Source organism: Triturus cristatus, chromosome 6 (assembly GCF_964204655.1).
Source record: "Triturus cristatus chromosome 6, aTriCri1.1, whole genome shotgun sequence".
NCBI classification, from domain to species: Eukaryota; Metazoa; Chordata; class Amphibia; order Caudata; family Salamandridae; genus Triturus; species Triturus cristatus.
Window position 1 is genome coordinate 453390525 of NC_140589.1, and position 27964 is coordinate 453418488.

At 45.4% G+C, this 27964-nt stretch overlaps 1 protein-coding gene across 4 annotated transcripts in view; it reads left to right on the forward strand.

The window, feature by feature from the left end:
- Window positions 1-27964, forward strand: part of PRIM2 (DNA primase subunit 2) — a 1241637-nt gene that overhangs the window by 65211 nt on the left and 1148462 nt on the right. For all 4 annotated transcript variants that reach the window (XM_085610894.1, XM_085610892.1, XM_085610891.1 and 1 more), the window contains one exon: window positions 11090-11270. In XM_085610894.1, the coding sequence (XP_085467020.1) occupies window positions 11111-11270 (160 nt within the window). In that variant the 5' untranslated portion in view covers window positions 11090-11110. The remainder of the gene's footprint in view (window positions 1-11089; window positions 11271-27964) is intronic.

Sequence of the window (27964 nt, forward strand, 5' to 3'; positions counted from 1 at the left end):
TAGACCACTCCAGTCTCGTAGTTCCTCCTCTTCAGTTTCTGTTCCCGGGCTATACAGTTCCAGCAGATATTCCTCCCATGCATCCTCTTCCACCTCACAATGCATTGAGGTCACCAAAAGTTCTGCTGCTGAGTGTATAAGCTTCCAGAACTGACGTATGTTCTTTGATTCGATTGCCTCCAACAATTTTCCCCAGCAGCTTTCCTTATAGACCCTTTTTGTGCTGCGGATTAGCGTGGTGTATTCTCTCTTTAGCTTAACGAGATTGTCCGCCCTATTCTGATAATATTTCGTGCTAAGTCTGTGCGCTTCTCTCCTTAGTTCCCTTTTCTTTTTTAGACAATCTGTAGAGAACCACTTTCCTTGTCTAGTTTTGTGTACTCTTTGCTTTCTTAGCATCATTTCTAAGTTCTACACGAAGGCTTTGTACCACTTGTTCTATTTTCCCTGCATACCAAGCCAAACTTAGGCCGCTCACGCATCCTAAATCAATGTTTTGTTGTAACCTTTCAATATATTCTTCTGTTAACCTTGTAATGCGCCTGGGATAATCCATCTGTTGTTCAATTACATTATCATAGGGGGTCTGATGGAAGTCTGCGAGCTCAAGTTCCATAAAATTGTGGTCACTGCCTTCTCTATGGCAAATCCTGAGTCCCTATATTAATGCGAAATTCGAAACTGGCATAAAAACATAATCTATGGGGCAATTTTGTGTGCCCAGTTTGAAAGTTTTCTTTGCAGGGCTGTCTAGGGCTGACCTACCGTTTAAGCAAAAGAGAACTGAAACACTGCCTAAGCTAGGCATTTTCTTTGTATTTGGCAATTATTTAGACCATCTAAAGGAAGTTGGGGTTAAGTTGTAACTCATTTAAATTGTACTTCTGATTATCAACTTTATTAATTTGGAAGTACTTATAAAGCTACGCTGGTTCCTTTTGAAACAATGCGATAATTAGTTGTTTTGAGCGTGCATAACAAGCATTTACAAATCTGCTTTGATGGCATGAGTAGCCAGATGTTTTGCATGTCACGGATGTATGTTTATTTAAAGGGGGGGTCGTCTTCATGGTAGTTTCAACAGCACGGACAAAGGACAGAATAAAATGGGGTGTGAACTCCCTTTTTTTGCTCCTGAACAAGTGTATAGCAGATGCTGATACGAAGTGCAAGAAGCAACCACTTATACTCTGGGGTTTATTCATCGAGTCTTTGAACCGGACAGAATTGACTTCTCAGCATTGTAGCTATACCTTAACTACTTTAGTCAAGTGTACGACCTGTTTACCACCACACTACCTTAACTGTGTGGTAGACTTCAATGGTTTATCCAACAGAGTGGAAAATAAATTATTCTGATGAAATTAGTGTTTTTATTGGTAGAAGTGTTGGAATTTTGCGGATCCCAGCAGACTTTGAAGGCTTCAGTCACCGAAATATGTGATTTTGTGTGAAGTTCAAAGTTTGTAGGGCATTGTAAGTAAGAAATTATTGTAGGATCCAGGCAAAAACTCACCCGGGAGTCTAGCTTTTAAAAATGTCTGAGTGGTAGTGTTTTTTTGGCTGATCCTGAGCCCAAATACTGGGACAAAACAGGCCATTTATTTCACGGCAAATGTTGGTGTGTCCATGTTGCATTTTGGGGTTTTTGAGTTGTGGGTGCTAGGCTGAGCCACAGAAGTGGGGTTGAGTATTTTGAGAGAAGTGTGGGAACACAGAATAATATATCATTTGATATTATCAATGGAAAGAAATTCAATTATAGGCTTCCAAATCTAAGCCAGTGTAGAAAAAGATAGCATTTTGAAAATTGGCCTCCGAATCACTTGATGGAACGGGTAACCCCAAATTCAGAGGGATATAAATACCCACTTTTACTAAACTCAGTATCTTGTGCATATTTCAGAAATGCATAGATTTCCTTAATACCCATTTTCATTAATTAGGTTTAATCATGTGAATTGCTGCATTGTCTGTACACAATGGAAAATTATTATAAGCTGCAGCTTAGTTATTGGTTCTGGGTATTGCATGTTTTTGGGCAACCAGCAAATGCTAAATATCCCTGCGACCAAAAGGGTCTGACAGATGTTAACCAATCTCCATAAATGATCCAATGCTGAATCCAGAGTTTTGTCTAGTTTTAAGAAATGTATAGCTCTCTGGGTTCACCATTGGGATTCACATCTGCTTACACCATGAACTGCAAAAATGTCTGCATATTCCTGGAAGATGGTGTAGTAAGGACTCCCTTAATACGTACATACATTGTTAAGTTAGCATAACCGCGTTAGAAGTTAGAAAGCCATCTTGCTGCTTTTGCACACGACACTGCATTTACATGTTATTGCTTAAACGAACTGCTGACTCGAGTTTTGCCTCACACGAGAGCAATCTGTTGTTACCATCCCGAGCTCTGCGAAGCGACCTTGGTCTGCACACGATGTGACAAACAGTCTGAGTTGTTAGAAAATGCATGTTTTCCACTCTAGGTTGATCGACCCACTATTTAGTCATAACACACGAGCAGCTGCACATACCTGAAAGTTGGTGCTTTTAATATCACGGACATCATGTTTATTATTCAGACCGAAGACGAGCCTTCCTGCGAGAAGTCTCCTGATGCTCCTGTGATGTGATTTCACTAAGCTGATCTTTGAGGTATGGGGTCCCCTATTCAAGCCTGAGAGACCTTCTGTTAGTCTAATAATAATATTAGCCTCTTAGTAAAGGGAAAGTGGTAGTATCCACTGTCATTATAACATGATCACCCCTTTTATATTCTATGGAATTGTAACTATGTTGATGGTTTTAATTTTAATCATTTGTCTGCTTGTATTAGCCAAAGTACTGCATATTAGGACACGTGGTCTATAAAAATAAACTCTTTTTATTTTCACCGTGTCTCTGTTGATTCTTGTTGTGGACTGATGTGAGAATAATATACGAACAGGTATTTCCGATTCCCACCATTCCTGAGTATGTACTGAGTCGCGTGTTCTGGGTTGTCTTTTCATTGGGACCTCCGAGCTAAATCTCGGATAACGAATGGGACACTTATGCTAGCCGGATACTGGGTTCTGAGGTGAGTTTCTGGTACACCACAACTCACTGAGGTCCTGGGGTTCTACGCATAGTTCTGTGTATAAGCAGAATCCCTGCAACAATGGTGAGTTTAGCACAGCAAACCTTTTTTTATTGATGCAATTTTTATTGAGGGAAAAAAATATATTAGGAAAGCTGTTTTATCACCTTTTTTGTTCCAACAAAAATCAATATATTTTGGCTTTTTTTAGTTTCCTTCAGGGGAATCGTCATACCATGGATACCTCTGGAATCCCCAAGATGTTGGAAAACTGACCCAAATTTAGCCATGATTCTTTTGTGGGGAATAAAATGTTATGATGGCCTAGGCTTGAAGAGCCCCAAAACACCCCCCACCCCACAAAAAAGTGCTTGGCACTGGTGTGGAAAATCTTCAGCAGCTAAGGAGTTAAATTGGACATTGGCACACTTCATAATAGGGCTTCTCTCCTTCTAAAAACAAGCATTTGCAATGCAGTAGGTCTCGCATTTGTGAGAGTTTGAGATGTTGGCATTGTAAATGACAGTGCCTTTTATTTATGTTTTAAAAACCAACACCTAAATAAAAGGCATTGCCATTTACAATGCCAATAGCTCAAACTCTCGCAGCTGAGAGACCTACTGCAATGCAAATGCTTTTTTAAATTTATCAGTGCGGTGCAGTCTTTTCAGGAGTAGACTTAGAAATGCATAACCTGTTCTTTATTTGCATGGGGCTGGTAGTTAAGTGCGCAAAATGATTCTACACTGACAAGCGTTATTTAGATTTATTTTTTTTGGAAACCTTATCTTCTTTCTATCTAAATATGTGCACTACTTTATGACTGGTAGTTGTGATTTAAATTTTTTTTTTTTTTTTGATTGACCTAAGTGTAGTCCAGGTCTTCTGCAACTGAGCGGTTTTTGTCTATGAGGCAGCAGTTATTTTCGGAATTGTAAGTTCCCTGCTCTTTGACCGAAAGAAAGATGGTGGAGCGTCTAATTGAATTAAAAAAAAAAACATTTTAAGTTTTATTTTCAAATTTTCTCATACATCTCTTAAAGACAAAGAATTCAGAGTGGTACATTTTCAAGTATCAAATCACATAGCAATCGTCATACATAGTCTCATATAATGCAGATCAATCACTTGGCAACCTTAACGTCTAATTGAATGTTAACAGCAGAAACGCCGACTCTTCCTGGATATAAGTGCTAAGAAACAAAAGACAGACACTTCTGGACAAAATAATTCCAGCCTACTGAGAGCAGTGTTACCGAAGTAACAATGTGTTTTACTCCATTTTTGGAAGGAACTCCTCAACCACTGTTGACTTAAACCGTGGGCCATATTCACTCAACAATTTTTCAGTAAACCCTCTATCCTGAATACCGTATCTAAATAGCTCACCACAGTTTCTCCATCTGCCTTCTGTACAAAATCCAGTTCCACTCATTTACTGAAACAATCTATCAATACAGTGATGTACTTACTGCCCCCAAACTTTTTTTGAACAGGACCTACAAAGTCAATCACAATATTTCCCAAACCATTTAAAGACATTTCATGGGACATAATGTCGGTCTTAATATCTTCAGATTCTTATCAGAGTTTGCACACTGCAAACCATCTCTTACAGTTCTTGCTATTTCCGGATCTATTCCTGGCCACCAGTACAAAGACTTCACTCTCCTCCTTTGTCTTGACTACCCCAAAATGACCTTTGTGACAAAAACTTCATCTTTTTCATAAGCCTGCTTCTAATTCCAGTAGAATTCATGCCTTGATCATGCTCCACCTGAAACTCATCCCACTCACTCCACAGAAGCTCTGTAATGGGTAACGGTTTGGGTCTCAAACAGTCCGCCACCTTATTCTGCACCTCAGGTACGTACTTTCTGATAGTTGAAATCTTTAAGCTTCATAGAAGTCTTGCAATTCTTGCAGATGCCTTCAGAAAACCTTTGGTGGTCAACAAATTAACCAACGGTTTATGATTCATTCCTGCTTCAAATTCCGTGCCCCACACAAATGATCTCAAATGCTATGCATTTCCCTCTCAATTGCTGAATATGCTTCCTCCTTAGGTGTAACACTTGGGAGGCGAAACAAACTACCTATTCTTTGCCATGCATATCCCTTTGTGTAAGTACCGCTCCAAAACCCTCCTTACTGGCATCCACCGTTATCATACCACGCAAAGCTGGATCAAAATCATGAATTGGTGTTGCTGTGCTCTACTCCTTCTTTATACTTATAAATAGGTTTTCACAATCCTCATTCCATTCAAATGTATTTCTAGTTTTTAGCAATCGTCTCAAAGTATACGTTTTTCTGGAAAATGTTTTAGAAACTTCGGAGTAATACTCCGTTAGACCCAAGAACGAGCGCAGCTCATCTTTACTTGGTTGATGCTGGGGCTTCCATTATCGCTATCACCAACCTTTTTTTTTGGGTGGGGGAAATTTTATTTCCACCAATGACAGGTCATAAATATGTGTCCTGAGCTTTAGCAAATTTACATTTTGGGTATTCTGTTGCAACCCTTTGGACTGCAACTTCCTCAACCTTTCATCATGATCATGTCTATTCCTCCCCATTATTAAAACATCATCCTAAAAATACAGAACCCCATTGATTCCTTTCAAGGTCTCTTAATTTTTGAGAAACTGATGCATGCGGCAGATGCCAGTCCTAAAGTAATTCTATTAAACTGAAACACCCATGTGGAGTTACAAATGCTGTAATCTTCCTGCTCTTCTCATGTAAAAGCACTTGGTGGTACGCAGATGCAAGATCCACTGTCGAAAACCACTTCATATTGCTTGTTTTTTATAATAACTCATTGATCCTCTGCATAAGATATTTGTCAATCTGAATCTGCTTGTTCACTCCTCTGAGGTCAATACATAAACAAATCTTGCCATTAGATTTCCGGGCAAACAATACCAGAGACATCCACTCTGAAGATTTGATGCGTTCAATGATCCCCGCCTCCTACAGTCTTAATTACTCCTTTGCCCTTAGGTTTCTGACTACTATTGGTACCTAGTTCCTCACTCTATAATTCACTGGAAATCCATTCTCTTTAAGCACAATCTGATATTTGAAACTATGTATTGGTGCCTGAGAGCACCTCCGGATAATCTTTGTAAACAGGTTTTCCCCACGTTGGCATTCTCATCCATTAACAATCCAATGCTATTGGGATTCAGAATAATGTTCAAACTCCTCTTGTCCCTTCACCCCAATACGCAAGGGCCATATTCCTCCACATACACATATCAATTTGCAGAACGACCCTTGAACTGGAATGATGCCCCTCTATACCCCACCATAGTAATAGCTTCCCCTGTGAAGCTCTCTGGTCGTAAATCTGATTATTTGTAAAACGCTTTTCCAATGGCCTCTTCAAACTTGCTTTTCCACATGCTCTGATTAACGATTGTGAAAGGCGATCATAAATCGGCCACTAAGATTACTGAAATACCTGCCACGACAACCTCGCATTTTGTTTTACTCCTAGAACATGTGTCTACATCCAAAACTACATCATTAACTATCTGGATACAGTCATCCACCCCAGACGGATCCTCATCAGACGTTGGCTCTTTCTCAGAATCAGAGAGACACTGAACTTTTTCCCTCCTGTCCCTCTGTGTACACGTCGGGGCTCTCAAAATCCACTCGTAATAGTGAGCCAGATTTAATCGGGGCCTACTCGCCTGTTCTGGCGAGCTGGCAACGGATGTTCTGCATGCTCACAAAGTGAATGAGCAATAAAGATGCCTTTAAATCTTGTCACATTTCTCCGCTTTCAGAGGTCAAAAGTCAGTTTGTCTTTCTACATTTACTTTTCTTTCTGTGATTGAAGGTAGAAGATTTTGTAAAGTGAACTGTGTGACAATCGGGATGAGACCAGATCATGGGTCAAGCACATTACAGTTACGTTGAGTAGTGTACTCCAGTTACTAGACCTGTAGGTCTAGGAATTTTTTTGGGATTTTTCCAGCCCTGCATGTCCTTGCATAATGTCCAATCAGACCACATTTGGATAACTTCTGGTCTCTTGCTCTACACTTTTTACTATTTGTGAAATGCTCATGACTGCCACACCTATAACAAGTCAACGTACTCTGACTAGCTTCCTTATTTACAGTTTTTGCAGAGGAATCTATAACCTTCAAATCCTTACTCGCAGTTTTCTAGCTTTCCGAATACTCAAATGTTTTCCATTTTTCTATCCACTCACTACACAAACTTCTTTGCTTTCTTCGCTATCCTCCAAAGCGGCCTTGGCACATCTATTTGAAATTTCTGCCCTCCTCACTACCGCCAAAACATCTTTTGAAGGTGCATCTTCACTTGCCCATAGCCTCTCCTGAACCCTTTTGTTGTTCATATGTATGATTTGATCCCTGAGCAACTTTTCTTGTAACAGACTAAATCTGCACTGAATCACCATTTTTTTTGTGCTGATACATAATCATCTATTGTCTCCTGCTCCTACGTAAGGTGAATAAACTTCTATCTATCAATTCCTATTAAATAGTAGGTGAATAATACTTATCTAAATCGTCCAATGCATTTTCATAAACATCAGACTTGTCTGCATTTCTCATTTTTTTTTCTTCTCTATTTGGTTATACTGCCTAATACCCTCTGGATCTAATGTATGCAATAAAATTCCTTGTATCGGTTCAGCTGTTAAAGTTTCAATATCTGTGGTATACATATAATTGGAGAAAAAGAATTCTTCCACTCTAGCCACTTTTTGCGTGTCTCATCAGGTTAAGGCAGGAATGGTATTGGTGGAGTTAACGTAAATGTTTGTGCTGCACACATGGCTACATATAATTTGTACTTACTCAAAACGTTTACTATTGCACAAGTACTACCAGTATTACCCCAACTACCCTTCAGTTTTGCTAAACGACAATGTGCTAACATGCACAGTCTGATAACCCACTAAAGTTGTGAATAATAACCTTTTATGATCTCTAATACAACGCAGTTGTTAGTCATAAATCCGGTGTGCGTATCACCGATGTAAAACTTCCCACTCAGTTACAGTACGTACTGGTGTGTGTATCACCGTCTTTACTCATCTGCTTGTTTCATATGGTGTCCACATCACTGATTTGAGCACACATGATTAAAGAAATATCACCCCTCTGGTGTGCATATAACCGCTTATAATGCCGACTTCTATTTTAGGCGAAGTATGCCGTGTAAAATCAAAGTATAATTGGCCAGCCTGAAGGTGTGCTAGTCACTGCAAACTGCGCTAATTGGCAGTGACACGCCAAATACCTGTATCGTCCATGCACCTTCCTGCACTAAGCTATTCCTCACCGCTTCCACTGACCAATCCAAAATGTTCACTCGATGTCAACACGTACATCGCGCCTACCTGCACTCTGCTATTTTTCAGCGCTTCCACTGATCAATCCAAAATGGCTGATTGACGTCAGCATCGTCACATACGTCGCTCACGCTGTAACGTGAGCCCTGTGCAAGTTGCAGAACCTCCAACGCCAAGATTCCTTCACCGTAAGTCCTGACTCCTCAGCTGCTCATCACAGCACAGTGCAGTGAGTAGAAGCTTGCTCTCCAGCTCCTGCTCTTCTGACTCCTCGTGAAGCTTCCGTTGCTCCTCTCGAGCCTGGCCCGCGTGGCCAAAGTAACTACAATCCGTCTGTGCTCACCGCTCCTAGATTTACAGGTTCCGTTAAATCCTCACCAAATTCTGCACCATGCCTCCAACAGGTGCCAACGCCGCTTCAGTTATCAATGTCAATTCCAGGCAAATTTACTTTGCGTTTTCAGTGGCCCCCAGTTTCTTCTGCATGCGATGGTTCTCACGGAGCTGAGATCGTCGCCAGTTTGTAGAGAAGATACACCCTCCAGGTAGTGTGCAAAGATCCTTTATTCTGAACTCTGTCACAGCAAGCTTGCAGCTTCTAGTTCGCCTCAGCTACCAACCGCCACCCCACAGAACCTTCACATCTCTCACACTCTATATTGCCTCATAACTCACCTTCTACATTCCGCTGCATGCAAGCAGCAACACCACACTTGCCCCGAGAAGAGTCAGGATCTAAATAATGCTCCTTGTCGATATCCACGCACCATATGTTATTTTTATTACATAAAGATGATGCTGAGGCAGCCATGCGCATTACAAATTCACGCACCATAGATGTATATACCGTAAATGTATGAGACTACTGGCCTATAGATGGCCTATGAGTCAGTGTGGAGACAGACCGATAGGGCTTCGGTGTAGTGCCGTATGTTCTACTTGATAAATAACTGCCTAAGGTACTCTTTCTTTGCTGGCAAAGACTTTGTGCAAAGCAGCATACAGTGAAGCAGGAGTTCTTTCCCCGCCTTGCTTGCAGTCACAGATGGCTGATCTGTTGCTAGTTTTTTGTCAGCTTTTTGACAGGGAGGATACATAATCTAAATTTAATGAATAGCGATCTTTTCCATGGAAGGTTCAAAAAATGAAGTTGGTTTATCATCGAAAATTGAATCATCAAAGGGCCTCCCACTTCAGCTCTTAGGTGTGCCCAAAACGTTCTCTTGAGTAGCTGCTGGGTTGCAAGTGTCACTGCTTCTGCGTTGTTCAATAAACTTTGTAGCCTAGTGACTGAAGAGTTCTTGAGTTGTGACTTAACAACGGAAAACTGTTCACTCATTTTTTTTTCTTTAAATTCAAACTCTGGCCACACATCTCTATACATGCATTATTCTATACAAAACTGTGTATAACGTGTAAATTCCGTACAACTGAACTGATTAGTGCTTGCTTTTTTAGCCTAAATACATGCTCTTGCAGCTGTTATGCTCATGATTTTTAATTTTGGTTTTTTTTAAAACTCCACATTCCATAAAAGTAGCAGCATACATGTGTTCTGATACTGCATTTTTAATTCACATTGGAGCAGTTTAGTCACGTAGGAGTGTTTTTGCTTTTTAAAAAATGTTTTAAATGTTTATTTATTTAGCTTCAATCCTTTGTATTGGAGCATCCACCCTCTGTCTTTGTAAATAAAGAGTGCTTCACTGTCGCTCGGTGGGGTGAAATGTGATATTCCGTTGCTATTTCTGATGTCTGTTTATCCCTTCTGAAGTGATGTGTTATGCAAATGCACTGATTATAGGGTAGTGCCGATGGGCAAGATGGATAAACTTTGCAGGTCAAGCTTAACTCCATGGCCAGGCATGACTGAACCAACTTTCCTTGTTTGCACCCCCTCCGAGGAACACTTAGTATGAATGCATTTTTTTTCCAAAAAGTGAAGTAAGTAGTCCCTTCCATTTGTCAGTGCACCTGCTTTACCAACAGACACGCGAACCTCGCCCTCGCCTTGAAAGAATCTTCAGATTCAGCTCTATTACTGTAGCTAAACATACTTCGAGACCAACTTGATTTAATTCTGTGTTCCTTCACAATGAGATCCATCCTACTATGATGGTTATATGATTATTTCCAAAGATAGTTGTATACACGCTATATCATCTGGCCTTTCCGTCTGTTGTCTGGTATGACCACATGGAGTGCACAACGCAGATGGTAGACCAATGTGTCGTGCAGTAAAGACCTCAAAAGAGGAAGTGGACCAACGCCCACACCAATAAGAAGTAGGTGTCGATGTGCAGTCAAAGTAGGTCCCTGTATATCGAGGGTTCCCTGTGTATACATTTGACTGTTTTGATGTGTTCCTTTCAGCGCGTAGAGAAAATAATCACATTCTCAATGTTAAGGCAATGATAAAATATCAAGTGTAGTATGTTTGTGCTTTGTGTAGATGGGAAAACAGTGCAAAGCCTGTACTGAGTTTACCTCTGCTGTACCCAGGGTACTTCAGATGGTCCTTTTGTAATTTGAAGGAAGCCTTCACAGACATGCATGCTATGAGCATACCACGCTGGGTGAGACCTTGTTTGCAGACTGCTATTTTAAACATGCTTTGGGTACTCCCCAAGTTAAAATGACACATTTATTGCTTTCTGTAGTTTACCGTGATATAAAAAAAAATGGAATTTCGCAAAAATCGCAGGAAGATAGTGCACGCCAAGCTGTCTGGTGACAGACGAGGAGATCTCTACCCTCACAGCCTCCAGTTCTACCTGCAGCCCCCGACGGAGAACATTTCGTTGGCTGATTTTGAATTATTTGCAATTGAAAGACTTAAACGTGAGTTGCTTGTTCATCTATTAGTTCTTTACTTGGGGAAATGTGTGGATTGTTTCTGTGCTTTTATAAAAGACACTGTCTCCCATGTTCATTACAAGTGTGTGTGTTTGTTAAATATCACTTTGATCCTTTACCAAAGACCGATATTGTTGACCGTATAATGATCACACTATTTCCTTTCCTCCAGAACCCAGGTACTCTGTTACCTGCTTGCTGCCCAGATCCAGTTGCAGGGTTCTGTTGACACAATCAAGAATGAACACATTTATTTACAGCAGGCAAAATAAAGAGCCAGCTCTCGCTTACTCCATTTATCTCCATTTGAAAGCATCCTCATATGACACCAAAGCCTCATACCTCCTGTTGCATGATTCTTACTGACTATAAGCACACCATAACACACTCCTGGAGAGATTCCATGCTTCTCCCTCATAGTGACAATGACTTAACTCCTTTCTTATGAACCAGCACAATCCAAAATTTAGTAAGAAACATCTTGGCGGAATAACACTGGCCAAAGCTATGTATTATTAAGCAAACTTTTCTGATAAATAGTTAATTGTTCATATCCTACATAATGCATTTTATTAATTTCTAGAACTGGATCAGCTACACACTTGAATTTCTCACAACCTCAGCACTTGCCATCTTGACCATGATTCCCTACTTGTTGCATTCTCTAGAACCATCATACAAAATTCCATCTTTCCTTGCCTCAGCATACTTTCACAGCACTGACTGCTCTAACTTGCATCTGCCTCCTTACCAGATTGCATGTCCTGCATTGTGCAATTCTACCCTTTAGCCAATGCTGCAACCGCCTTCCTGTGCTCTGCCCATCTCTTTTCGCCTTTTAGCTAAAATTCGGTGTTGTCACTCCTAGCCAGTCTACATCAACCATTTACATTCATTGAACTTATTGTCCTATCTACATAGGTTTACCTTTCCTCTTATGTTCCTTCAGCTTTCCCTTCTACACCAGCCACCCTCCTTTTTCCCTGTTTTGATTTTTAGGTCTCGCCTGACCCAGCGCATGCGCTGATCTGGCGAGACATTTTGCGAGGGCTCCAAAAAGTGTTACCAGGCCAGCCTAGAGCTACAGTGCATGTGTGCGCGCGCGCTTGATCGTGATTACTTTCAATTTCGCGGCCGCATTGATGTTCTCCGTGAGACTTCAATAGATTACAGCAGTTAAAACAAGCATTGGCATAGCCAATAGGTCTTGCTTTTGGGACCTTATAAGTGTTTCGTTATGCAACTGTTGCATGGCTAATCACTTATAAGGTCCCAAAGGCGAGACCTACTGGCTATGCCAATGCTTGTTTTTTTTCTTTTTGTACCACAATGAATACAGTCATTACACTCAATACTTCAAATAGTTTTTACTAAACCAAAACGTGATGGTGTTTTTATAAGATTATAATCATGCTCTTCAGTATTCCAAATGCGCATATAATTTTAGCTGGATTCCTTGACTAACCTCTTCATAAGTTCTGCCTGTTTGTTAGCTTCTGTAGGTGAAAAGATGATATGATGCCCATTCACATGAGCTTTTTACCACGTCCCATTTAATCTCCCTCAACCATTAGGATTCTAATCCACTGAGTTGTCCTTCCTTGAACCTAGGGCTGGGGTGAAACTAGAACATAGGGAAGGCCTACTATAGCACTGAATAGAAGCCTTTTTAGGTCTTGCCTAGCAGCGTGCATGCGTTGCTCTGAAAGACTTACTGTAAGGGGCTTTCAAAAGCTCACCACACGTGGGTTACCGCAAGCAATAGGCCATGCACGAGCGTGGCCTATTGCTTGCGGTTACCCGCACGGGTGCCATGTGTTTTGAATTATCGTGCCCAGACACGGGCGCGATAATTCAAAACATATGGCCTGGTGATCGCTCTCGCGTGCATGCCACTCGCGAGACACTGCATTCCTTTTTTTTTTTTTTTTACTTTCAGCGTGAGGCGCGCATACGCTTGTTTTCCTTACCAACTCACCACATGCTCGACGACGGGAAAGACACAGACATATTCTCTTTTCTCGGTTACAGCAACCAGTTGTTTTATGTGTTACCGGATTGTAGACAACAAGGTCAGGATATAACCGGAGGGGCTGACGCCTCCAGTTTAATTCGATGATGGAGAAGGATCAGGCTCTTACATCAGCATTGCAAACCAAAAATAAGCCAGCACTGCTTGAATAATGTGTATTAATTAACAATAATCTCACAGGCAACAATTATCAGGATAAGACTGGCACCAGGAGAACAGCTGTGCCTACGGCCTGCCCTGGTTCGAAGCTGCCAAGACCTACTTTTAGATTTTTTTCGTAATTGAAGTGTGTTTTTTATTTGAGGATTGCCCGGCTTAAAAAATGGCGCAATGCCCAACGGGAAAGAGGCTCAGTGTTGCTCAGAGAACACTGATGACACCCAGCATAGTCAGGTGAGTAATCAACAGAGGCTCTGCGGAGGGACCTGCGAAACATAAGCCACAGTACCAGTCCACGCTCACGTTTTCGATCATAATCACGAACCGGATACCGCAAGCATGTTTTGAAGGCATAATAATCGCTGCGTAGGGATTGCCCAACTGCACGCGCTGCGAGCGCCTCTTACCGTCCCGATAGTCTTTCTTCCATCGCATTGCTGATTAGGCTCAGAAGCCGAGCTAGGCTTCTGGCCTCGTGAGTCATTCTATAATTTAGAACAGCTTTGATAAGGATGCTTCGGATGTTTCTAGGCTGCCAATGACAAGTCCATTGATGGAAAAGCAAATATTTATTTGCAGGTTTGTTGCAATTGTATCTTTCTTTCAGCAGACAAAAACTGCTAAAAATGAGAAACCTACTTAATTGTTGAAATCAATCTTTTAATTGACTCGTTAATGAGTAATCTATGCTCAGGACAAATTCTCAGAGCGTTCTGATCATCTAAGCGTTAATAAGGAGTACCAAATATTGGCTACCTTTGACCATAAGTAACAGGATTTATATAATCAGGGTTTGCGACATTAACAGTGACGTTATGGGCAGAACTGCCCTGGGACATCTTAAGGATTTTGGAGGTCCTGGGCCAAATGTATTTTGGGGGCCACCTCCATGTTCGGAACAGATATGAATTTATAATCAAGTTTTAGCTTTTTCATGCCCTCATTGGAGCAGGCACACTTGTCCAAATTCTAAACAGGTTTACATCTAATATCCAGGGATGGTGACAATATTGTTACACATCAGCAGCTCACTAATGTTAATGCAAATAATCTCTGTGACACCCTCCCATTTCTCATATGTGAGGTCCTGTTTTGATCTGAAAGATTTTTTTAATGTATGTTTCATAAAACATGAACACAACAATCCCTCTGCAAAATGTCTGTAATAGACTCTCACATATCACCCACATTAATATTAATTAAAGGAAAACTGTATTTAAAACCATCTGTTTTAGAATTATTTAAGGTCATCCGGGCAAGACTGTAGAACAGAGCTGGCTTGATCAGGGGGGCCCCCTGAAAGACTGGGGCCCTGAGCCAGAGCCCACTTTGCCCATTCCTTAAAACATCTCTGGCACAGCCGACATTGGAACTGATACCAGGTTCAAGTCTTGGCATTGGCTCAACATCCTGTGCTAATCACTTAGGGGCCGATTTACATTGTGACAGAGTATCTATAATGCCAAGATAATGGTCTGCATGCCAAATTTAGATGTGGCCGGGCCTTAGGTTCAATCATGGAGGAGATTACTCCGTCTCCGCCGTGATTAAACCCCTCTGACGGCCCTGCGGAGTAAGGACCACCCGTGGCAGACCTCTATTTCTGCCCATCTAATTTAGAGATGTGGAATTGGAGGTCAGTTTTCATTGCCCATCACTGCCAGGAAAACCCTGTGGTTAAGAGGTAGCGAAAACTGCTAAATGCTTCCCTCGCCTTGGGAGAGGGCTCCCTTGGCGAGGGGAGCACTTTCTTTTTTCTTTTAAAAAAGAAAATCCCGCTTTGGGATTTTCTTTTTGAAAACAAAAAAGAAAACAGTTTGGTGCAGGGCTTTGTCATCTTGACAGGACAGAACCTGCACCACACTGTAAACCGCATTGACAAGAACCGCAGTGACAGCGGTTCCTGCCAATGCTTTAGAAATGACCACCAGCTTGGTGGTCATTTTTTTAATTTGGCAAGCGGATTAGTCTCAAACTAGGGAACATTAAGTCCTCCACCAGGCCAATGGAGATTACTACATCCCCCAAGTTATAAATCGGGCCTTTAATCTCCCCATGCCTAAACAAAAAAAATAACGTGACCTTGTGTAATGCAAGTGATGCTCATCTACAGCATTCCCATACCTTCTGGCCAAGTGTGCGCTAAATAAAACTATTAAAAAAAATGTAGCTCACAAATGTCATTTGAGCAGAAGGTGAAGTATGAGCAGTCATAAACAGGTAGGCAATGGCGATACTAGGCACACCATGAAAGTTGGATCTTTGTAGATTTTCAAAACCAGGGTATAGATTTTATAAGGTGGTCTATGATACAACTCTTCTTCTTTCCTATCATTTTATTGTCTCATTAATATTTACATCGACTGGTCTTATCGATAAGGTCCTCCTAATTCCAAGTTGCTTATACCATGTCTTTTCTTTTAGTTCAAGGCACACTACTTTCGGTGATGGCCTATCAAAGGGGTGCCCTTATACCAGGGGTGATGCTATTGATAATGCTGCAGGTACAGTGGCACAAGGCGTGGGGTGTTTACTGGACCTGAATTATAAATGTCTTTTGCTATCAAATCCTGGGCATGGTAGCTAATTCCCATGAGATGCATGGCACCCCTGCAATGACACTGCTGATGGTACATTTAATGAGATACTCTAATATATTTACGCCAAACTCTGGAGCCACACAGGTTTGTTGTATAGTTCCTATTAATCCGTAGGATCTGCACAATGTTTAGACAACATAACGCTCAACCCCTTACGGAAGGGACTTAAGACCTGGCTCTACGACTGAGACTTGCAGCACAGCTCCTGGATACCCCCCAGGCTGATATGTTGTGCTATTCAAACACTATTTAATATGATATGAAAATAATCATGCCTAGCTACTGGGCAGTAGGTAGTTTAGGCAACAGAATAAAATGAGCTTATCCACTACTTCTTTGAAAGAAGAAGATCAGTTATATAATTAATGGAGACTCTTAGGGCCTTTCAAGTGTGGTAAAGGGAACCAGGTTGCCTGAAGGCTTTTGATGGGAAGATTTAATTTAGGCACAAATAGAACATGGTTTCACATATTTGCCTTCATCCTTTCCGATTGTGAGCCACCAAAATGTCTAACCACCAAACTATAAGTTTTCCGTTCCCCAGAATGTCCTGCACTGAGAGAGTCATATGGCCAGAACAGAACTTTACCCTGTCATTCTGAGGACGGAACAAACAGTTTAGTTTTATGGATGAACAATCCTTCCATTATGGTGTGATGATGAGGATCCTCCTACATCCTTTGTTGTGGATCTGAGAATGACAGCTCAGATTTTAAGCAGGACAAAAGCCCCTCTAAGTCTGATATATTGGCATTCTGCACTGCCAAAATATAAGGTGCATTCATTTGGGCTTTTTCAAGGAGCAGCTGTTGAGACGAAGTATCGGATTTTCAATGCCTTTTCCTTGGTCTATAAGCGATGAGACACTGGAACTTCACAAGAACACCATCCACCTTGCATGCCAAAAGTTAAAACATTGAATGGACTTAAGAAATCCTAGATTTGTATGCTTTGTCTATATAGTCACAAAATGCAAGCCCCCCCTCCAGATGATGATGCCAGTGAGCAAAGGCTTCTTAAGTTAATTATAGTTCCTTGTCAAATATGATGTAGATTTGTTCAGAGAATAGGAGCTGTTGAAAATGTGGCCTTTGAATGTTCAATCGTTTTTTGTTGAGCTGAGCTCCACTGAAATGAAATACTCTTCCGAGGTAATTTACTGATCAGTAGAATGAAAGTAGAGAAGTAGTGGATGAAGTATTGATAAAAGTTGGCAAATCCTAAAAAATCTCTGTATAGCCTTGACATTGTGTGGTATGAGCCATTTGGTCCCAAAGGCGAGACCTAATGGCTATGCCAATGCTAGTTAAAAAAGCCTTCTGTCATGAACCTCCCTGTTTGATGGGGTACACCCAGCTAGACATCATCAACTGCAAGGGGTATTGCGTGTCGCACCCCCTTTGGAGAATCCGAAAACAGTTGTCTCATCCTCTACCCTATGATTAATTCGCCTCCTCCAGATTCAGCGTGCTATGAGTCAGATAACCCTACAATACAAACTTCAATTCGCATGGGTTATTTGTAGATACATTACCTCTCATCTCTGCCCCCAGAAATACACAGCTGCTGGTATTTTATGATAAATGGTTATTTATGTCAGAGAATATTTATTAATTAGAAGTTTAACTTTCCTTTGTGTGTGTTTAAGTTGGCACAACCAGACATCAAAAATAAATCTACTAAGCCTTTCTCGTTCTACATTTACAGCTAAAGACAGTGTGACTTTTTTAAAAGTGCCATGGAAAGTTTTCTGCATGCATGTTTTTCATTCACAAAAACTTTATTTTAATACAATAGTCGAAGTTTGATCTGTTTTGTGGTGCTGTGCTGAAATAAAATGTGATTTCTTTTGTAGCTTCCTCTGAAGCTGTTTTTTAACTGTACCCACATTTGTAACAAGTCAAGTACTTTTCTTGTTCTTGCGGAGAGACTTTGAAGAGTCCATTCTATTTAATATGTGCGAAGATGTATTGTCATTCTCTTGGTTTTTTAATGTTTTTTTTTTGCCTACTGGTCCGCATTAATTATGCATTCTGAAGACTCCTCTAGTAGTATTGTAGTTAATGTATCTTGTGTTGGTGAACATCTATTGGTTGCCGTTATTGATTCATTTCACACCATGTCATAAGCATACCTTTCACTGTTGGAAACATATAAAAAGTGCCTTTTCTGGGTTGTGTGCCAGACCTTTCTTTCAATTTGAGTTGAGCAGTCCCCATGTTAGTTTGCTATTCCAGTCTGTACTTGTCAGACCGTATGCTTGTTTCCTCAGGGGCAGACTTTATGTTAAAAGTCTTGCTGATTTTTGTCCCTGGACAAGTTTTTTTATAGCAATCGTTTTTTATTGATTTTCAGAACAACAGTAGCTTTGCACAAGCACAGTCAAACAATAACAAGTAGCTGCCGGGAGTCCCCCGGCCCCAGGTATCTACAGAATGCCTCATAGGTGGTTCAGATGCTCCATGTGCGGCCCAGGGGAACCCCTCCTCAGACTCCTCTGGTACCCCGTCCCACCCCCCTCCCCCCCCACTGCCCCCCTCCCGCCACCCCCCCCCCCCAGAGGCTGCTGCATAGCGTCCGAAATGACAAAAAAAAGGGAAACCGTTTCAGTCCGGGGAAAGCCAGGTCCGGAAGAGACGCATCGCCCTCCATGCGGGCGGGAAGACGGCTGACGGGAGGCCCCTAGATAGGTAGGTCAGCAACGAGCCCCAGGACTCCTCAAAGGCTGTGGGATCCTCCCTAAAGCACATCGCCAAGCGCTCCATCGAAAGCAGGCGCCACAGGCGGGCATGCCACAGTGACAGAGCGGGAGCAGCCTGTTTCTTCCACGCGGCTGCCACCGTGAGTTTAGCTGCCCCCACGCAGAGCCACCATATAGCTTTATCTCCCCTGGACACTCCCTCCCAGTCCTCTCCCCGAAGACCCAGGATGACATGAGCAAGGTCCCCGGGGGGTTCAAAGCCCAAAATCTCTTTAATCTGCGCTAAAATTTCTGCCCAGAAAGGTTGAATACTAGGGCAGTCCCACCAGATATGTTTGAAATCCCCGAGGAGACCACATCCCCGCCAGCAGAGTGCAGAGGTCCCCGGGAAGATCCTAGCCAATTTTGTGGGGTATAGGTACCAATCAAAGATGGTCTTGTAGTGAGCTTCCCTCAAGCCTACCGACAAGTTGTGCCTAGGAATGTCCCGCCACAGGCCCCCCCACTCAGCCTCAGTGACCTCCCTCCCCAGGAGACGCTCCCAGAATTCCATATGTCTGGCCCTGGGTGTGTGTAGTGTAGTCAGCAGCATCCCATAGAGAGACGAAATCGCCCCCTTCGTCGAGCCTGCCCGTGACAGCACCAGCTTCTCCACCTCCGTAAGGCTCCGGCAGCCTGCCTCCCTGAACGGCGGCGCCGTGGCCCAGTGCTTGAGCTGCAAATAATGGAACTGCTCACTGTGGGGGACCCCAAACTCACTCTTACAGTTCTGGAACGAGCGGAACGCCCCCTTATCGAATAGGTCCGCCAGCTTTAGGCACCCTCCCTCTCGCCACCCATCAAAGGGACCCTCCTCTCTGGCTGGAGCAAAGGCCGGATTAAAGTGTATCGGGGTATAAGGGGAAGGGAAAGTCGTCCACCCCTCCCTCCGCGTGACTTTATCCCAAACCTCCAATGTAGTGCGCGTTGGCGTGCTAAGATATGCATTCGGCGGTCTATCTCCCCTCGGTTTCCACAGCAGGTCCCAGATGGACCTGCCGGCTATCGCCCGGTCCATATGGAGCCAATGCTTCTCCGACTCCCGTACCGTCCATTCCAGCACGACCCGTAATTGGGCCGCTTGATAGTAGAGCTCAAAGTCCGGCAGCCCCATCCCTCCATCCGTCCTGTGTTTCCGAAGCACCGTGAAGGGGAGCCGAGCCCTCCCTCCTTGCCATACAAACTGAGTGATCAGTGTCTTCAGCTGCGGAAGGAATGCCTTCTCCAGCGGGATCGGCAAGGCCTGAAACAAGTAAAGGATCCGGGGCAGCACCATCATTTTTACCGCATTGATTCGCCCCAGCCAGGATATGTATAGGGGCGTCCACCGCCGCAACTCCTGCCGCAAGTGTGGCAAAACTGTGGTGTAGTTGGCCCCGTACAGTCCCGAAACCGTCGGTGTCAGCTGTACCCCTAGATATTGTAGCGAGTGTTGGGCCCATGAGAGCGTCGTCTGGGCTTTGAGCAAGGCCACCTCCGCTCTCGAGAGCGTGAGATTGAGTATGTAGGATTTGGTCATGTTGACCTTGAACCCTGCCACTCTCTCAAAGTCCCTCAATTCCTCCTGCACTGCGGGCAGAGAGACCTGCGGCTCCCCCATAGTCAGCAGAATATCATCTGCGAAGAGGGAGATTTTGTGATCCTCCCCTCCAAATCGGATCCCTTTAATGGAAGCATTCTCCCTCACCCGAATGGCTAGTGGCTCTATGCTGAGGGCGAAAAGCAGAGGGGACAGCGGGCACCCCTGTCTAGTACCTCTAGTCAGCTGGAAGGGCTCGGAAGGGGTCCCGTTGACCACTACTCTCGCGGAGGGATGGCTGTAGTTGGCTCGCACCATCTCCATAAAAGCGTCCCCGAACCCAAATTTTTGCAGGGTTAAGAAGAGGAAGGGCCAATCTACGCGGTCGAACGCTTTTTCAGCGTCCAATCCTACTAGCACCGCTGGGATCTTAAATCTGGATGATTTCTCGATAAGGTGGATGGTACGCCGTATATTATCGTGCGTCTGGCGCCCTTTAATGAAGCCCGATTGGTCCGGATGGATCAATCGAGGCAGCAGGTCATCGAGGCGGCTAGCTAGGATCATGGAATAGAGCTTGGCATCTAGGTTCAGAAGTGCTATGGGGCGGTATGATGCACACACCAGCGGGTCCTTGCCCGGTTTAGGTAGGACCGTAATCACCGCCTCTGCCATTGATTTGGACACTTTTGCCTCCTTCGCCACCGCCCGAAACAAAGCCGTCAGATGCGGGGCGAGCTCGTCCACAAAGTGTTTATAAAAGTGGGCGGTATAGCCGTCGGGCCCAGGTGCCTTGTGGAGCTTGAGACGCTTTATGGCATTTCGCACCTCCTCCACGGAAATCGGTTCGTCCAGCCTGTCCCGGTCCAGCGCTGACAACTGGGGGCACTCCACCCCATCAAGATATGTCATCTGCGCGTCGTGCGCCAGCGAGCTCCCCCTATACAGCTCACCATAAAAATCCCTAAAGGCTCTGGTCTTCGCTGCCTCCTCGTGTGTGACTCGGTCTGGCCCAACCCGAATGCCTTCCACATAGGATTTTGCCCGCTGAATGCGAAGCTTTCGGGCCAACTGAGAACCCACCTTGTCCCCCTGTTCATACCCCGCGCGGCGCAGCCTCAGTAAGGTATATTCCGCCCTGGCGCTATATATCGCCCGCAATTTACCCCTCACCGCCGTGAGTTGTCGCTGCAGGGCTCGAGTGGGTTTATCTTTATGTCTTCCCTCCAACCCCCTAAGTTCCTCCTCCAGTGCCTCCCGCTCCAATGCTTGTTGTCGCCGCAGCGACGCCTGTAGTTGTATACATTTGCCCCTCATCACCGCCTTGAAGGCATCCCATGTATTTTGATGTGAGGTGTCAGCAGGCGGGTTGTCCTGGAAGTACTCCCCTATGGCCTCGGTCAGTTCCACTCTCCGCACTTGGTCTCGCAGGAGGGCCCCCGGAAAGTACCACCTGCCACGACCCCGCTCCCCCCACTGAAGCTCCAATAGGACCATCCCGTGGTCCGAGACCGAAATGGGGAGAATCTGCGCCCCTGCCACCTTCCCCACTAATGCCTGACTAATGAAAATGTAATCTATGCGAGTGTAGGTCCGGTGGACATGGGAGTAGAAAGTGTAGTCTTTTGCCGTCTCATGGAGAGCCCGCCACCCATCCCGCAGCCCGAGGGAATCGAAGCGGTCCTTGACTCGCTTGGAAAACACTGATGATCTTGCCCCCGCCACGTGAGAGCCGTCCAGGACACCATCCCACAGGCAATTAAAGTCCCCCAGCAGAATGATGGGGCCCTCCGCGAATCCGCCCAGGGACCCCAACATGCGAGCTGTGAACACCGCCTGGCCCGTGTTCGGAGCATACACAACCGCAATGGTGCATAGTTGGCCCTGAAGCCGCCCCTTGAGCATGAGCCATCTCCCCTCCTTATCTCTCTGTGAGTCCACTATCTGGAATGGCATCGAGCTGTGGAACAATATCGCCACTCCATTGTGTTTGGTGGTGGCCGCTGAGTGAAAAATCTGCGGGAAAGCCCTATGCTTGAGCCTACCCACGTCCTCCCTTGTAAGATGCGTTTCCTGCAGAGCAACTACCTTGACCTGCCGATCCACAATGTACTTCAGTACCTGCTGTCTCTTCTGGGGTGAATTCAGGCCCTTCACGTTCCATGTAGCCCACGTCACCATCTTAAATAAGTGTATGCCCCCCTCTCCACCCCGTGTTGTAGGATCCGCCGAAACCAAACCCCAGCGCCTGTCCTCTCCCCCTCCCGGGGCCCCCTCCTAACATCTCATTGCCTCTCCCCGGTCCTTCTTCACGACTTCTTTGCAGCCTACCTCTGGCACCCCCCCCCCCCAACCCGACCCCCTCAGACCCCCCCCCCCCTTCCCGCCCCCCCCCCCCACCACAAGCACTCAACCATGGAACCCCACAGGCCTGGGGTAGTTCCAGGGGAAGTAACCAAGACCCCGCCCCATCGAACTCCTAACCTCATTAACTTGCTCCGCAACCGGCAGAGCAACAACGACATGTAGGCCAAACAAAGGGCTCATAGAGAAAAACAAAAACCTCAGTGTCCATGTAGCCTCAGGGTCTCTGTGGAGATTGCCGCATCCCTCTCCGCTGGGCCGTCACAGACTCGTTGCCAGCCACCTGGCGTCGCCGCTCGGGCTCCCGGGACCCTCCCGGCCGGAGGGCCCCCCGCGGATGTTCAAGAACTGCATCCCGGAGAATCCCGTTCTCCCAACCTGCGGCCGCTACTCACGGTGAGGCCCTCCTCGCTGGCGTTGCGCTCTGTGCCACTGCTCCCCCTGAGAGCCGACTGCCGCTGATCCGGATGGCCCCGGGCCACCTCCCTCCTCCGGCGCCGACGGGAGGCCCAGGATACGCACCCCTTCACTCAAGTCCGTGATATGATGTCTTTTATTGTGCCATTCGAAGCTGAGCCCAAAGGGGTAGGTCCAGCGATAGCGCACATTGTCCTCTCTGAGTTTGCTGGTCACCGGGCGGAGCTGCTGCCTCCGAACAAGGGTGGCCTGCGACAAGTCCTGGTAAAGAGAGCAACTGTGGCCCTGGAACGAGACTTCCTTCTTCTTCCTGGCCGCTTCCAGGATGGCTTCCTTGACCGGGAAGGCGTGCAGCTTTGCTAGGACATCCCTAGGTCTCCGGCGTTCGCCGTGGACCGGTGGTCCGACCCTGTGCACCCGATCCACTTTTATGTTGAGGTCTGGCCTGTTTACCACCTCTCCAAAGAGGCCTATGATGAACGCCTCCAGGTCCGGACCTTCTGCGCCTTCTTCCAAGTTTCTCACCCGTATATTCTCCCTCCGGGAACGGTCCTCCAAGTCCTCCAGCTTCAGAGTAGATTGCGCCAGCTGAGCGCGAAGCTCTGCGCACTCCGTCCGGGAAGCCTGAGCCGCACTCTCCAGGGATTGCACCTTCTCCTCCACTTCCAGGGTGCGCGACCCCACGGCGTCCACATCTCTGCGCAGATCGCCAAGCTTTTCTGTTAGGTCTCCACGCAATTGGTCTAGGCTGGCGTGGAGGTCCCTTTTAAGTTCACCGCAGAGATCCCTCTTGAAGTCCCGGAGCGTAGCCACCAGGTCGTCCTTCGTCAAGGCCATGTCTTCCCCTCCGCCTGGACCACCCTCGTCCGCAGTGCTGGAGCGCGCCTGGAAGTACTTCGCCACTTGGTTTTCCTGAGGCTTTGGCGCCTTTTTCGTCGGGGGCGCACGGGACGACTTCCCCATCAGACCACCCACTCTGTGCCACACGACGTCGCCTCCTCCGATTCTATGGCCTCTTCACGTCCGATCAACGCTGCACAGCTACTGGGATCCCGGAGACCAGAGCAGGGACCGACCCGGCTCCGCTCAGGCACCCAATCAGGTCCACGTGCAACCCGCTCCTATCTGTCACAGCATCTGTCCCATCTCGCGTGCCAGATAACCAGCGCCGCGGAGGCTCCCCCGGTCCCTGCGCCGGCAGGTGTCCCTCCCGGCCGCCATCTTGAAGTCAGGCATCGTTTCTCGCCCGGGCGCCCCCGCTCCCCGCAGCCTGGCGCGGTCTCCGTCCGTGCGGACCACTCGTCTCCTGCCGGCCGGCCGTCCGTCCCTCCTCACGGGCTCCGGGGGGGCCGCAATCTCCGCTTCCGCCCGCACGTCTCTCGGAGAGGTGTCCCCTTGTGATGGTCCGCTCACCGGCGCCTGCAGAGTCCGGCCCAGCCTCTCCCCCGTCGCGGAGTTCCCCTCCCGGTGCGCGGTCACCGCGATCAGCCTCTGGTCACTCTCCTGGAGCCGGGAATCCGCCGCTCGGCGAGCGATCGTGGCTGTCCGCCGCCATGTTGCTGGGTCTTCGCTCCAGGGTTAGCGCTTGCCTCCCAGCCGCACCGGAGCCGTCTCAGCCTCGCCGCCGGGCCATTTGCCTCCCCAGGCGTCCCGCGATAGATTTCCACGAGGAGCGACGGTCGAGAGCCCCCGTTTAGCCGCTCTCAGGAGTCCGTGGGGCCGGAGCTGACTCGGTGCACTACCAGTCAGCCATCTTACTTGGCCACGCCCCCCCCTGGACAAGTTTTAAAGACTTTCTCTTGCTTTCATACTGAGCAGCCTCTGATGGTCTGTTATTTGACCTTGTACTTGGACGTTTTCTATTGATTCATAATATAGATTGATTTGATGTAACTAGCCAATTGCCCTCTTAACTTTATGTAATGATTCCTAATATTAAACCTTCATGGTTTGAACTTTGAATCTTGTCATGTGTTGGTTTCAGTTATTTGACTTTCACCCTCTTCCTTTGGGCTCACATGGCACCTACCCTTCTAATCAGCCCTTTTGGTAACATGTTCGTATAAAGCACCAACATTTATTATGTATAATCTCCATATTAACCTTATATATCAAAACAATGACATCTGTTATGATAATCTCAGCAGTCGTTATATAGAATAAGATAAGCATTGAAAAAACCCAAAGCATTCTATATTACACGTGCCTACAGCCTGTAATTAGTTGAATTCCTACCTAGTGTGTGTGTGTGTGTGTGTGTGTGTGTGTGTGTGTGTGTATATGTATATGTATATATATATATATATATATATATATATATATATATATATATATATATATATATAATATACTCAAGGTTAGTGTATTGGGTAAATGATTAGTAATTTCACTAACTATATAATTCCATGCTGTGTACTTATCCCCGCTTACCTCAGAAAACTGTTGACCTGCAGGCGCGTAATGGCTCTCTGCCATCTCCCCTTAAGCAACCAGTCTTCAAGTGTATCCTTCCCAAATTCCCAGGTGTCTTTCTACCCATCTCTGAAATGCTTATCTACATAGCGGCAGTTGCTCTGTAGTTTTTATTTGCAGTGTACATAATATCTTTGTCAGAGCTGCGTTCAAAGGCAAGAAAATGTAACCAATTCTTATTTTTTCATCTAGCTTTGTTTTGCTCAAGCCCTTGCTTTAGTAATCACTATACATAATGTTCTGGACAGCAGAATGGAGAATTCCTCTCCTCCTTGTTAGGTCTCGCTGAGTCAGCGCGCATGCGCTGCTCGGAGAGACATTTTCTATGTGAGATTTCTAAGTGCTGCTGGCTGGCCTAGCGCTTGCGTGCACGTGAGCGTGCATGCGCGCACCCGCCATTTGCCATCACTTTCGCGTGCGCGCATAAACCCTGCTTGCCTCTGTTCCTCCTCCGTCCTCGCCACTGTTGCCGCTCAGCCTGGTTTTCCCTCTCTGTTTCAGGCCCTGAATCATCACGGGCCGCTGATTCCACTTAACAGTGCACGTCGAGAGGGCACGGCGAAGCGTCGAATTCCACGCAGGGTTTGACGTCTTGTTCATTCTTCTCCCTTATCCCCCTTGTATGCATGTCTGAACGCGATTAAATAGAGAAAAAAAGGGCGCCCGACGCCTTTACATCGTTGCTGGTTGTGCAGCTTAAATGTCGGCTATAACTTTACACATGGAGCCGTCCGCCTTACTTGTCAGTGTCTTTACTTTTCTAGCATTAGCTTTCAATATGTGAAGACAAAGCGCAACGTGCTGCAAATGCTACAAAAGCAAAAAAAATGCTAATTTAAGACATTTGATACAATAATATCCTCTGAGAGCAGCGCCAATAATTGTGGTGTTTTCAACGTATATTGTGACACTCAAGCGGGTCACTTGTCGATTTTAATTGCTCGTAATGGTACTTCCGTTCTTGATACACGACCCATGCCCTGTGTCTTTACATTCCAGTTCTCCGCGCTAGCTATACAATGAGAACCAGCAAAAGGAATGTCTGCTGTTACCAAAAGGGATTCTGATGCTAGTAGCCAAACATCATTTCAGGATCAGGACATAAATAAGAGTGCTGCTTACTCGCCCCTTGCTCGGCCACCACAGTGTGCTTTATTAAAGCAGGCAAAGTCAGATTGTTATTAGAAAAATTAGCAGGGGACACGAGAAGGAGTGTACATATGGAAGTTATTTGACGGGTACAATGGGCAGAGTTTGTTAATGGCTCTATGAACTGAAAGTGCTTTTAAGTCCATCGCTTTTTCACTGGAAGCAGAAGGAATGCCCATTTATAATGGGTAATCTGACGCCTTCAAATCCATAGATAAGATGTACTGCCAAATTCTAAAGTAACTGCAGCTTATTTACCACCCTCTTAGAAACGCCCTCAAAAAACTATTACAAAAGTTAAACCTTGAGACAATGGGAACAACCGTCTGCTCTTTATAAATTAACATAATATCTCTCCGAAAACCAAGTGCAGCATGCATTTACGTACGGTACACATAAACATTCATCCTGGCTCTCACTCTCCGCTCTGGTGGCTCATATACTCATGTAAAAGTGTATTTCTTCTTCCTTCCTTGGCAGGGCCACCTCGTTATTCCCTAATGTCCTTCCTACAATTAGTCGGGATGGTAGTTATTAAATGTTGAGGCAACAATTAACCTTGAATGTAGGTGTGTGTCCAGTCCAACCTTTACCCCCTCATGTGTGACAAAATATAAGCAGTTAGCTGTGAGTCTGGATAGTAGGTGGGAAGAATGACAACGGCTAGTGGATAGTATTTGACAGAACAAACCCTTCAGGGATCTAAGCTCCTTCCAGTACCCTATAACTCTCCCTCACGGTTCGTAGCGAGCCCTTAGTGGTGACTTGTTGCACGTTTCCAGCTTAATGCCCACTATGAAATCTAGGTCCAGCGTCTGCTCTTCATCTTTTACACCCTTGTGTGCCTCACAAGGACAGGATGTGTGAGAAGACCTAGTGTCTGTGTGTTTTGACATTAGGTACCTGTTGATGCATTCCTTCTACTCGTGCTGTTTGCCCTGATTTTTGGCGTCCCTTTCTTTAAAGGTTCCTGTCAACCTCACATGGCATGGTAGGCCAGAGGCACAGTTGATCTGTCTTTTTACAGTGCTTATGAGCATTTCTTCTCTCTCTGAGATCAAACCGCACTCTACTTCACAAAACTATTAACTATGATCTTCTGGAAAAATCCACACATGGCTGTACTGCCATGTACTTAAAAACAGTCACTCAGATGTTCTCTCCATTCCCTCCACCTCCCAGCCATCCTAGAACCCATTACCTTATCAGGTCTTACATCATTCTTAT